We start from the raw sequence: 13900 nt of genomic DNA, 5'->3' as shown, positions 1-13900 counted from the left end.
AGAAAACATTAGAGAACTGACTGCCACCTTTACAGAGCAGAAAGAAAACATTAGAGAACTGACCGCCACCTTTACAGAGCAGAAAGAAAACATTAGAGAACTGACCGCCACCTTTACAGAGCAGAAAGAAAACATTAGAGAACTGACCGCCACCTTTACAGAGCAGAAAGAAAACATTAGAGAACTGACCGCCACCTTTACAGAGCAGAAAGAAAACATTAGAGAACTGACCGCCACCTTTACAGAGCAGAAAGAAAACATTAGAGAACTGACCGCCACCTTTACAGAGCAGAAAGAAAACATTAGAGAACTGACCGCCACCTTTACAGAGCAGAAAGAAAACATTAGAGAACTGACCGCCACCATTACAGAGCAGAAAGAAAACATCAGAGAACTGAGAGATGAGATGAACAAGAAAAATGAAGGTACCTCACTAAAACATTCACTCTTTTATCAATGATCCTCAAAATCAAACACCAATGCAATACATTGTATAGTGTAAATGTTAGTGTAAAGTTGAGTGTATACTGTGTAAATTGTGTTATCTATTACAATAATCAGTGTAAATGTCATTTAACAGAATCTTTATTCCTTCACAGAAATTTCAAATCTTACTCTGAGTCAAGTGGAGTTGAGAAAGGAAAATAGAGGTGAAAGTGTGCTTGAACGATGTTAAATTCAGTGTATTCATTCTCAGTGTAATACAGTAATATATCACAATATTGCTTATGTTTTTCAATAACAGACAGAGAAATAGCTTTTTCAGCTTCACTGATGGAATCTGGCATTGAATATATTGGTTCTTTTTCCACTGAAATCACACTAACCTACAAGAACGTCTTCACAAACATAGGGAACGCCTACAACCCAATTACAGGTAATTATCAATGAAATGGAGTCATAAAACTCAGTTTATAGTAATGAAAACCTTCTGCTCCATTCAGACCTCTCTGCAGTTGTGTAATGTGTATAAGAGAATTAAATCATCTGCTGTTTTTCAGAAGTATTACACAGTATGGTTTGTAATTGAGAAATCATACAGGAAACGGCTGATTCTGTATCTCTAAATCTAGAATGTTAAATAATACCTTTCTTAAATGTAACTTGTTATTGATTCTTGTTTTTCTTGTTGATTAGTTCTGTGATCATTCCCAGTTATGTTTTGTTTGCCTATTATATGTTATTGTCACGGGTGTTTGTGTTCATGTTTTTGATTTCATGTCTTTTATTTTGTAGTTTGTTTCATGTTGCTTGTTTGTGTCATGTTTCCCTTGCTCCTCTTGTTCTCCCTTAGTCCATGTGTCATGTTCTGATTGGTTGTTCATGGTCATGTGTTTTCTGAGGTTATTCTGTCATTGGTTCTCTTGTTCCTTGTGTCACTTCCCCATTGGTTGTCCTAGTCATGTGTTCCATCAGTTCTCGTATTTATAGCCCTCATGTTCCATTGTTATCTTGTCTAGCTTTGTTTATGTAACCTGCTGTTGGTGAGTGTCAAGTCAAGTCAAGTCAAGTCAAGTCAAGTCAAGTCAAGTCAAGTCAAGTCAAGTCAAGTCAAGTCAAGTCAAGTCAAGTCAAGTCAAGTCTTCATGTTCCGGTTCACGTTAGTATTTTGGATTTTTGTCAATAAACTGCACTTGGGTTCTAAACTACGCTTGCCTCCAATGGACTCCCTATGTTATATATTGCCTCTAATATTTGAACCCCAGTGTTTCTTGTGTTCTTTGTCGAGTCTTGTTCTACATGGATGTTATGTTTGGTGCATTCATTCTGTTCTCTGGTTCCTCAGTTCTCCATGTTGGATTTGTTATTATGTTTATACTTATAATAAACTCACTGCATTTGGATCCAGCTTTCCTTTGTTTTTGGATTCACCCCTTATAACAGCCTGCTTTGAAGCACTAATGATATCATATTTATCAATCAAATTTTGCAATCGAAATAAGTCTTTTGCAAATAAATTTCTAGAATAAAACTTATGATGTTTTATTTATCTTAAATACAGCACATTTACCAGTTTATGTATTATATTAGATGACAATAGTCACATTTGACAAGGACAAACAAAATGCATAAATCATGTTTATTTTGGTCATTCCAAATTCTGATATATTTTAACTTTAAACAACATATGGACATTTTCTTTAGACGTGGAAAGGGGGATGTTGAGTGCGATGAATGGGCAATATGACCAAAATCTATAAGCTAAGCAAACCACATCAAAACAAATACTTGCCTATTAGTAAAAAGTTCCTAATTAATAAACAAGTAAACAGTTATAAAATTGGAACAAAGAAAATGACAATAAGAAATAAATACAACATATAGATAGAAACCGTGAAAGTCAGCATGAAATCAAAATGGACCCTGTTTACTTTGTAAGTACATATTACTAGTCTTGTAGTGAACAATTAATCTGTGCAAGTTAATACACAGAAAAAAATAGTTTGTTGTGGTAATCTTTAATCAAAATCTGAAAAGTTGCTTACGGTCTGGAATGGTGTTCCTTCTCTGACGTCAGTTTGACGGCTTGGGTTGAAAATGCTTAAACCACTCCTCTCCAACCATTAGTCTGCTATGAGCGAGAGATGGAGAGGAGGAGCGCTAAAGTAAAACTCTGCCCTCTATTCAATATTCCGTTTCACTTCGAAATACTTCACAACACTGGAGAAAAGACATTTGCAACTTCCGGTTCATGGGGACTTTAAGTTTAAATAGCTACTGTTTTGTTGTTGTTTGATTAACATTAACTACAGACAGCAGCGACTATATTAGGTTGCTTTCACTTTAAGACCTAGGGTGCTTCTCAATATCCCTCCTCGTTCGTTTCCTCCGTCCTCCATCCTATGACCCGGAAATTGATCGAACTCAGCCATCTTGAAGGACATCTCAATTCTCTAATTGCACTGAGGAGGTGAGGAAGCTTCCTAAGGAGTTATGAGTGAGGATACACAGGTGCTTTATTTAATTTTTTTTTAACCCTCTGGAGTCTGAGGCTGATTTGGGGCCTGGAGAAGTTTTGACATGCCCTGACATATGTGCTTTTTTCAGTTGTTCATAAACATATTAATGGAAGAAGTGTCATTAAACTATATTGATTTAGTTTTTGTAAGACACTTTTTGCCAAGAAACACAGTATGCGTGGAGGCGTGAATCACCACTGAATAATGGGCCATTCTCACCTGAGAAGACAAAAGAATTGCATAGTAATGAGCTGAAATGACTTGCATATTAATGAGGCATTTCAGTCAGGTAGGCTGTGAAAGCGTTAGGTTGTCACACTGCTTAATGCAGCTCCTTTGAGTCTCTCTGAGATCCCTGGATCTTTCCTTTCTATACGTTCAAAGCTCTATGCCCCATGCATGCTTTACACCTATATTGCTTGGGTCGAATGCATTATTCTCCTTCCTGTTGGTAATTGGATTTCGCTCCCCTAGAGCTCCAGCATTGGTAACCCATGGCCGTGTTTATTGGGAGTAGCAGGCCCTTCGTGAGGCCTTCTCTTCATTCCATCAGCATTATGTTGTGCTTCCCTTTATTTAAGGATAGATAAGCGATATGCTGAGCACATGGCTCGTGTTTGCTGTGTGAACGAGTATTCCAAGCTCGCAATATATATTCTCACAAGTGGTTGGCTCCTCTGAGTCTCCTTGTGTACATTTATCTAGATGGTGTTAGATTTTACTTTCTGTTTACCTTCATCTCTGAGCTGTTCAGATTCTCCAGGCTCTTCTGGGAATCTTCACCATTTTTGGTGCTGTTTCACAGCTCTTTGTTGTTCAAGTTTGGTTCTGCTCGTCCTGGTCGGCAGGACATTCGAGTCAGCCTGAGGTAAGATTGTTATATCTAGATTTTTTCTATTTATTATACATTTTATTCATGTGCAGAATGCAGTTGTGTCTTTATTTAGATCGTCACGTATAGATTTGTTATTTACATGTCTGCAGTGTACTTATGTTATGTAGTTTGATTCAGTACTTTGATTGCTCTTTATACCCCAACATTTTGCCACCTTGGAATTATAAGTTTCTCAGCAGTTTTAAGATACTGAGCTTCAAAGTTTTTGCACACCATACTCCTTTGTAGATAGAACCTTTTTTGTTTCCTAAAAGAAGTTCCAAAGACAACTTAAAAAAAATCACAAATGTAAATTGTCACAAAATAATAATATGTGAATAACTCAGTTTTGATAAAAATGTGAGAGAGAATCTTATTATTCCAAAGTGATGATACGTAATATATTCAAGGATGTTGCATGCATTTTTAGCAAAGATCTCAGACTGATCTTTATTCTGCAGCAAGGCTCAAACCTTGGTGCTGATGCTGCATCAGCTATAACATCATAGAGGTGCTTAGGGCCTGTTTACACCTGGTCACTTCATGCGTTTTCTCTGATTGGATAGCTATCCAATCGTGAAAAGACCAGGTCTAAATGCCCTCCGAAATGTATTCGAGACAGATATAAATCTGATCGCTCAAACCACTTCAGGAGGTGGTCTGGGACACATCACAGTCAAAACTGAACAGGTCTAAATGCATCTGGTTTTTGAAATCACAAATGTAAATTTAACTCCTCCCAAAAATACTAAAAAATCAATGTGTGAGAGAGTGTTATAGGCTAAATAACATGTTATAGCCAGAAATGACTGCATCACACATCGCCACAGATGAGCAGATGAGTATCTCTTCAGCAAGACAACAAGCAAATTGCCGCAAATCAAACTGAAAGTAATTCTCAGGTGCTCAAAATACAATCAATCTTCACAATCATCTATTTTTGCTGTGAACTGGCCAGCAGGTTGCCAACTGTGCTGAATATCCACTTTTGGTATTTCTGAATACTCACTCACTTTCCTGAAGTGTTCTGGTGGTTCAACTTTGACTGGGATGTCTACTTGAAAGCTTCTGCACATAATCACTAGTCCGTTCAGCTGTGCTGAGGGTTTGTTCTGGGACTTGGGGTTCCTCTACTAACTCTCCACTTTCAACTACTTCTTCATAAGCTGCAGCCTCCTATTTCTTTGGGGAAACCATGCTTTATATTGTCCCTTTACAGGATGAATTTATCACCCCTTTCATCTGATGCCCAGGAATTCTCTTTAATGCCAAAAGCTGAATGCAAGAAATGCTTTATAATGATGCCACTGCAGTTTCTTGCCCTGCATGTCAGGGAATGCGATGCTTGTGTGCCAATGGCACGAACACATTGGCACACAGCTGCGCCCGGGCCTGCGCAAATACACATTTCCCCCATTGAGCCTACTTGCACAGACACTGTGCAAGGTCAGGGAGGACAAGGAGCAGGTCTTGATGGTTGTGTCTCACTGGCCCACCCGGATCTGGTTTTCGGACCTGATGCATCTTGCAACTGATGCATCCCCTCCTGGGATCTCTCTGGGATCCTTTCTGGTCTGTAGAGAGCTCCCTTTGAGCTGCTTTAGTCTGTTGAGTTTAAGATCCTGTCTCTAAAGACAGCGCACCTGATCTTGCTCACTTCCTTCAAGAGGGTGGGGTACCCGCAGACATTTCCGATCAGCGAGTCCTGCCTTGAGTTCAGAACGGAAACATGCCTGCCTAAAGTTCCCACCACTCCTTTTCGGGGCCAGGTGGTAAACTTGCAAGCGCTTCCCCCAGAGGAGGCAGACCCAGCCCTTGCATTGCTGTGTCCCGCTCATACCGTGTGTCTATGTGGACCGCACATAGAGTGAGATTCTATGTGGTTCATGAAATTCTATGTGGTTCATGAAATTCAACCACTGGAACCGATTGTTTGGATAGAGTTTATGATTTATGGGGATAATAAAAAAGGAGTAGGTGGATTTTTACCATTATAGGCTGGTTGTTAACACATACTGTAAATAAACATTTGTGTTCAAACACCTTATAAAAGTGAATTTTGCATAATAGGTCCTCTTAAAGGTCACAGTGCCCAATGTTCCTATGACTGAGAACTGGAATTCATATACTCCAGATATCTGGCAAAAGAACAACCCTGACATTTGATTATAATGGTTTTGTCCATTGTAAATTTAAATTTATTTTCATTTCAAAAAGGAACAGTGTACATTAGTCAACATTTATGAATGTAAATATACACAAATTAACACAAAGGCTAGTTTTCATTGGTAGTCCCTTTACCAAAAACAACAATAATACAACCAGAAACTATAAACACTCTGTAAAATATAGTTAAACAATAAGTTATACAAAAAGACAATTATATATATATATATATATATATATATATATATATATATATATATATATATATATATATATATGTATATATATATATATATATATATATATCTATATATAAGAAGACAAAAGAGTACAGAAATTGAGTGGTAATGACAAAGTCACTGCATTCATGTTTGTCTTCGGCTACAATGCTCATCGCTGCAACCTTTGATGCAACAAGAGATCTAAATATAATTATATAAACACTTTTTACAATTAGTTAATCTTGACAGCTGTAATAGTAAAAAAGCATAGCAAGTTTTCCAGAGAGTTGCATGTTCCAAAAGACAAAAGTGCAGTAAGAAGATAAAAAATAAAGTATTGTTATGGGTTAAATAATAATAATAATAATAATAATAAATATTGCTGCAAGCAGTAGTTATTGTGGCCAAGCACAAAGAGCATGATAAACCATGCCAACATGGCTGGGAGCATCAGACCAGCTGCAACAAGCAAGTAACAACATTTTAAGATGATTTTAGGCAAATTGGCATCATGCTTAAAATATGTTGCTACACTATACAAAAACTATACAAAAATTGTCTATCGACATGAAATACAAACTTTTTTGCCGGCATGGTCTGAAGGTGATCTGACTCGAATTTGGTGAAAATTACTAAATTTTACTAGGGACTAATGGTCCCTAATAAAGGGAGCAACATCAGTGTTCACATTGTTGATTATGAAGAAGCCATTTCCTAAAATTAAACTTAAATGAGTCAAATGAAATGCATTCTCTAATTGATTGTGGTATAGAATTCCATTGATGTAATGCTCTGAATAAAAAAACAAAGGACCAAACTGAACACAATCACTTTAGCAGAGACAGGAAGGGTGGTGCCAACAGACGCAGGTCCTGGAGGTCCTGGAGGTCCAGGTGGGCCTGCTACACCTTGTGGACAAGGAAAAAATTAATTATTAAAGAAAAAAATAATATTGATAACATATGAAATATATATATATATATATATATATATATATATATATATATATATATATATATATATATATATATATATATATTTTTTTTTTTTTTTTTTAATTTTTTTTTTTTTTTTCATTAGTTGTAATCTTGGCTTTGTTCTGGTCTCTGGCTTTAAAAAAATGTTGGGGCCTTTGTGTTGAAGGAATATTTAGAGGGGATGTTTGATGTATGCTTACCAGGTTCCCCTCGAGGTCCTTGGAAGGACTCTGTATCTGAGGAGTAATGCATATATGTTATATGTTTGTACTTTAAGCCTAACTATTCACATCAAAGGAAAAAAAGTCTTAAATGTAAAAGAGGCCCCAAACCCAAGCAAAACCCCTTGAAGCAAGCGAAAGGCAGAAAGAAGGACTAAACAGTTTACAAAGGTTTGGTGCAGTTCATGTGCAGTCATAAAACACTGCTTGACAGTTGTGACATTCAGTGGTTTTACAGTAAACTAACTGTCATTTTAAGGTAAATAATAGATCATGTGCACAACAACATTACTCATCTTTTTGCTTGCAATTAGGAGAAAACTCTTGTCTAACCTCATTTCCAATGTCTAAAATGTTGATGCCACCATCACCTGGAAGGCCAAACACCAAATTACAGGTGAACCAAACCATGGTGACCATGCGATCCGATTGTAAAATGTCTTCAATACCTGATATGTGCCTATACTACCATAAATTAGGTACTCTACAAGCACAAATAAAGTTAGTAAGAAGCTTTGAATTTTCCAGTCAGAGAAAGAAGATTTATGTATGACCACACAGCACATAGCAATTTAAGAGCTCTTACTGTATACTACGGTGCCGTACCAGTTTCAATCCAAGGGTTGAGGTCTAAGGCTGGAATATCCCCACAGTTAGCGAAATTGGCAGAACTGGTGAAGCGGAAAGGGTCACTGGGAACTTTGCTGATTCCAGTGTTGTCGCAGATGATGCGGGCGAGCGACACAGAGGCCAGTGATGATTTTTGCTGGGTGGTAAATGCTCCTTTGTTCTCCCACCATAACCTGAACACACCATGCCACATAGCATTAACACCTCTCAAACACATACTAGTTTCATAAATTAAATCAGGGGTATCCAATCCTCCTCATGGAGGGCCAATGTCCTGCAGAGTAAGGTTCCAACCTGCCCCAGCGCATTTACCTGGACGTTTCCTGAAGACCTTGATTAGCAGGTTCAGGCGTGTTTAATCATGGTTGGAGGAGGATAGTGGCACTCCAGGAGAGGGACTGGATATCCCTTGACTAAATACACAAAAAATCTTTACCTGTCTCCCTCACGAATGTGCTGGAACTGTGTAGAGATAAGGCAGGCAAAAAGAGCACCAACACGACCACCGGGAACAAAAGGCTCAGCGACGCCTCCCAACCAAATGTCAATGTTCTCAGGGGTGCCATAAAGCTCAATCAGCCTGTGAGCCAATTCAGTGTTATTCATCACCACAGCCAATTCTTGCTCATTTTGAGGGGAGGACAATCCACAGAACCGACGCCATGCATTATAGCCTTATGAGGAACAACATATGGATATCCGGTAAGTCTTCTTTTAAAAACACATGGAGTGATAATGTAGAATGAAGCTGAGCTGGCCTTACATGGTTTGGTTGAAAGAGTTCCAAGATTTTTTTTTTTTTTGTGTATGTGTGTGCATGAGTCCAGAAATATGTACCTGGTATTGCATGGTCACGGCTTCTTTGCATGTTGAGGGATGCCAAGTCCAAAGCAATGTGGGCTGTAAAGGCAAATAGTCTCTCTCTAAGAGCATTTACCATCATGTGGTCCTGTGTATTCAATTTTGCCGGCCGACCAATCAATCCACGGAGCAGAGGATCGATGCCCCCTAAGCAAAAAGCAAAGCAGAAATAAACTAAGATTGAAAGAAGACAGATTTACGACTCAGTACGTATGTTGCAACAAGCCTGACAAACTCACCTTCGAAGATCACCCTCCATGGCGAGAAGAAGGTCTCAAATAGGGGCACGTTTGGAAATTGAGTATGGGTCTGGTAATTTTCATCAAGACGAAATATGATGGGTTGGATGGCTAGGTGGGCAAAACGGAAAGCTGCAGTGGCAAAGACGTTTGCAATGGTAGGGTCCACATTTTCATTGTAACCTGAATATTGTCCAAGGTGTTTATTGTAAGCATCCGGGCCCACAATTAACGGCAAGTATTCCTTAATCACCAAGATCTAAAAGAGAAAGGAGAGGTTGATCATGAATATATGTTGTACCCAGCAAGTAATTGCTTGTGTTAATGCATTTTTCATTGAGTGTCTTTACCTGATTGTAGGCACCCACAATTTTTCTTGCCTCCTGATATAGAGTTTCACTACTCCAAGTTGGATTGAGTACATGGAGGGCACGAGCCAGTCTATTGTGCTCTCTCAAGAAAAGTGCGTGTAATGAGGTAAGAGCAATGTTCTCAACAACACGAACATCCCCTACACACATCAAGAGTACATTACCATTAATAGTAGGAGTATACCATACATTTTAGATGCTGCATTTACCAGTGACAACTAGGAAAATGTCTGATAATTGCATGTAAAAGCATAAAAGTTTCTCAGAATGAAAAAGTTACTGACCTGCAATGAAGCAAGGCACCTCTGTTAAACTGGTGTCATTGAGGATTTTCCCACGCGTGGCACACATGTTGCTTTTTACACTGGTAAAGGGCAGGTGCTCTCGTCCATTGTCCTGGAACTGATTGTTGACACGTAGAAGACCACCATCATTGGTCAGGTCTCGTAGTTCCAGTGCTAGCCCTTCCTCTGCCCCGTAAACCTGTCCAGCATCTAGGTAAGCTGTTAGAGCATTGATCTGTTCCCGAACTTTGGGGACCCCACCAAAGAGATAGGCAGTGTTTCCGGAACCACAGGCCGGTGATGAACGGAAGAAAGGGAGACAGGTTTCAGGACGCAGCCGTTGATCTCCTGGAGGGGCCTGTAATCAATAAGATAACGTCAAAGATGTCCATTCAAATTTAAGTTTGGAACTATTTTTCGACCATGACGTCCAAATGTTTGCAGGGAAGATTGGGACAATCTTTGACAAAATGACAATCTTTGACTGACCGGAATTGGGAAGCAGGGTTCAGAGCGCTCACAGCTCTCATCACAGTTGAGGCCACTGCTGAACGACCTAATGCTTGGTGAGGTGGGCGTAAAAGTCAGATCGTGGTCAACCCATTGCCCAAAGATGGTAAGCATGAAGGTAAAGTCACGATCACTCTCTATGTCTGCATCTGCAGTGCTTAGAATACGATTGGAAACCAGTCTGACCTGGAATCAATGATGAAGACAGAATTTAATTATTTGGTGGCCTAATTGTAGACTTCAGTAAACTATTCATAATCATCTCCATCATACCAAGGGCAGCGCTGCACCATTGTGCAATCTGTTGGGATCCCACCCCTTGGGCTGGGAGCTGCCATCCTCATAGACAGCAGGCAACCAGCGGGCAAATGGGGTGTTAGATGCACCAAGAAGTGGGTTCCTCCTGGGAATTATACATTTAGTTGTTTAGCTAGGTGAAAACTGAGTCTTTAAAAAAGACTACTGTGAATAAGGAGGGCAAGATGTACCTGTTGTTGCAGATATTTGTGGCAGTTCGGTACTTGTTTATGAGGGGTGTGGTCCTACAAGAAGGAGGCCGGGTTTGAGCCGCACAGCCTGTCAGACGTTTAATCGTGTTAAGCTCATCCAGAGTGAGCAAATCTAGGGGAAAACACATAATGACAGTTTTTAGCATGGAAAATCAGTCAGTGATGGATCTTATCTGAGCTTTGCAAGTTTTGCAACATGTCCTCATACTTGTAGCATTGATGGACCTCTTGTGTACATGATGGGCTTTCTCACTGATCAGTCTAAGCGTTTGCGCCATGTAGTCTGCGGCTCTCACAGCCTCTCGTGTCTTTCGAGCTGGCTGTTTCAGCAGACGTAGCTTGTCAGAAGGCTTGATGACATCGCTGCGCACCCTTGCTAAACTCCTAGAAGTGAGGAGATTTATAAAAAATAAATAGATCAATGACTGATGATGGCACAAAAATACTGAGCAACATTCTTACAAACTTTACTCACTCATCACGAGAATACTTGTAAGCAGCATCTACTATTTTCTTTGCTTCTTCAATTGAATCTAGAATGAAATGTCCACTGGAACTCTCTTCTTCTGTTAAAAGAGAAAATTGTATTAAATCATGAGATTGCCCTATATAGGCTAATAATGAGTAATTTTAGTGAAACGTATTTCAAACTTCTTTTTTCCCCTAAGTGAAGAATGAAAAAGAAATTCGCCATAAGTATATCAGGGACCTTATTTATAAAATTTGATGTAGATTTCATCCTAAAAGTCTACAGTACATTTTGTGTATGCAGTTTTCAGAGTTATAAAACCAGAACCTGCACAAAAAAAAAAAAATTTTTTTAAAAACTTTTTAAAACCCAGTCAGTTGAAGATCACCATATATGGAGCTTACAACGCCTAGTTTTACTATGCATAACCTCATCTGCATATCATTTCCATGCATATTCCCATCCACACCATCTTTAGCACTGTCAAAGGTAAGTATTTATTTGTGCCATATGCATTTACATTGCTAAAATTCATCCAATATCCTCATGTTTTAGAATATCATTTAAATATTCATGAAAACAAAATTGTATAAAATACAGCATAGGTGAAGCGTGTGTAAGGATGGGGAAGGCCTTGGGTCAAAAATTAACAGGGGCTTGGGCCAAAAATGTACCTGAACATATAAATTACATCTAGTAATAAAGTGAAAAAGAAACATTAAAAGAAAAGTGTCAATTGTGGCATTAAATTTAGATCTGTTCATGTTGCATCATATTTTTTTACACGTTTTACAGCTTTGCGCACTATGACCAATCACACACAACTGTGCTAAGCTTATGAACACAATGGCAAATCAGAAATGATCAAAACTGATAAAAATAGGTTTTTCTAATAACAACGTATTTTGCAGCATTGAGCACTGTAGCAAGTCACAAACATATGATGATTTCTTGAAAGCAATGGCCAATCAGACTTGTGTAAGTTAGAATCCCCTCACCTTCACAATCAAATTCTTTCATTACAATTTAACTTGTAACAAAAATTTTAGACATTATGTAGGCTAAATTAGATATTCATTGTACAGTCAGCTTAATCAATTAGCAGAACTTTGTGTGACCACAATAAATTAATATGAGTGAGTGATTATTAAAGGAGCACTTTTATGCATGCTTTCTAGGCTATAATCCATTCAGAATTTGAAGAAAACGTATGTTTTGCTGCATTAGATAAGTCATTAGGCAAGTTTTAAAGGAGGAATCGCATCTAGCCTTACCCTAGAATTGGCTCACCCTCCACCTATGCTTCTTAGATAAAAGTAGAATAAGATAAAATTTAGAATAGAGTTGATCTCATTCTTTCCTACTGGCCAAATAGTATTTTAAGTGTTTTAAACAATTAAATTTATGCAGTTTTGTCAATAAGGTGAACATATCTTTTAGGATGTTTATAGGCTATTTTTAGTGGAAACAGATAGTAGGCATACTTATTTATTGTAAAGTAGCCTATTTTAAAAAGGAAAAGTTTTCTTCAAGTTGTATCCTTCAAATACATTTCATAATGTTGAGAAGATGCCTTCGCACATGACATTAACACTGCAGCTGTGGTTGTACAGTAAGCTATGATCATTGGACCTATTCAAACTGGATAATGGACCGACAGTGTCTGGCATAATTTCGAAGTGTGCATCACTGATCATTGTTCTCACTAAAAATATTTTCTCATAACATTTTAAAGAGGAACTATGGCCCGCCTAGTACTTGCTGTTATTAAAAGAGCGTGTCACAGGAAAAGTGATCAAAAGTAGCACATCCACTACAAATAGGTCTATCTAAATTCATATAATTTTTGTCGAACTTTTGTGTAATGACTTTGTGAATTCAATGCTTATCTCTATTAACAAGTGTGTCATATTTAATATAAATGTGTAGCCTATATCAAATGTAAAACAGAGTTTAAAATCATTCTGTTTACTTCATTACTTTTCTCACTCCAGGAAAAAGAGTTCTTACGCATGGTCTACAGTTTCCGTATGTTACGCGCATATTTAAGTTTATTTTTTATAAATCCTGATATGTGCATGGAAAATTTAGTATGCATATTTCTATGCCCATTTTGTGCATACGCAATGGTTATAAATGATTTAATTGATTAACTTACCACCAATTGAAAGGGTACAACAGCACCCCACCACAAAAAGAAAGGTTGGAAGGTTCATCTCTGAAATACAAAGTGTGACCATATGGAAGATAAATTTCTCTTCATTTAAGTGAATAAAAAAAGATTTAAAAAAGAAACAATTGAAATAACTTTTTTAAAGCTGCTAAGTTAGACTAAAATGTTTTTATACTGTGGTCATTTGCAGTATAAAATAGCATTTTAATTGAACTTAGCAGTTTTTAAACAAAATAAATTTGTTTTAATATATTGGCATATTTCACATTTTAAGAGACAGGAAAAAGTAATACAGATTTTATTTGGAAAGAATCTAAAAAAATTGACAATTAAAAAAAAAACATTCTAGAGCAAGAAGTATCTATTAAACGTAACAAATAATTATTCAAAATAAATTCTTTGCATTTGCAATCAGCATAACAGAGTTTTAAAACA

At 37.7% G+C, this 13900-nt stretch overlaps 1 protein-coding gene across 1 annotated transcript; it reads right to left on the bottom strand.

Moving 5' to 3' along the window:
- Window positions 1-5318: 5318 nt before the first annotated feature.
- Window positions 5319-13508, bottom strand: LOC137025206 (eosinophil peroxidase-like). Its single transcript, XM_067393233.1, has 18 exons — window positions 13451-13508; window positions 11299-11389; window positions 11032-11207; window positions 10803-10935; window positions 10588-10717; window positions 10294-10500; window positions 9805-10162; window positions 9500-9660; window positions 9150-9408; window positions 8887-9057; window positions 8486-8723; window positions 8026-8222; window positions 7753-7790; window positions 7395-7434; window positions 7031-7129; window positions 5878-6025; window positions 5675-5681; window positions 5319-5462 (listed from the first exon to the last, which is right to left on the bottom strand). The coding sequence occupies exons 1-18, from the start codon at window positions 13506-13508 to the stop codon at window positions 5319-5321; spliced, it is 2655 nt and encodes an 884-aa protein (XP_067249334.1).
- Between the last annotated feature and the right edge of the window lie 392 nt (window positions 13509-13900).

Source organism: Chanodichthys erythropterus, chromosome 8 (genome assembly GCF_024489055.1).
Source record: "Chanodichthys erythropterus isolate Z2021 chromosome 8, ASM2448905v1, whole genome shotgun sequence".
NCBI lineage: Eukaryota > Metazoa > Chordata > Actinopteri > Cypriniformes > Xenocyprididae > Chanodichthys > Chanodichthys erythropterus.
Note: the sequence above shows the minus strand (reverse complement) of the source record. Positions and strands in the feature narration are given on the sequence as shown.

Coding starts and splice junctions, on each gene's coding strand:
- LOC137025206 (XM_067393233.1), bottom strand. CDS start 13,508: ATGAACCTTCCAACCTTTCTTTTTGTGGTGGGGTGCTGTTGTACCCTT. Junction 7,130..7,394: donor CCTCGAGGGGAACCTGGTAA/GCATACATCAAA, acceptor CTTGTCCACAAG/GTGTAGCAGGCCCACCTGGA. Junction 6,026..7,030: donor GATTGTGTTCAGTTTGGTCC/TTTGTTTTTTTA, acceptor AATAAATTTAAA/TTTACAATGGACAAAACCAT.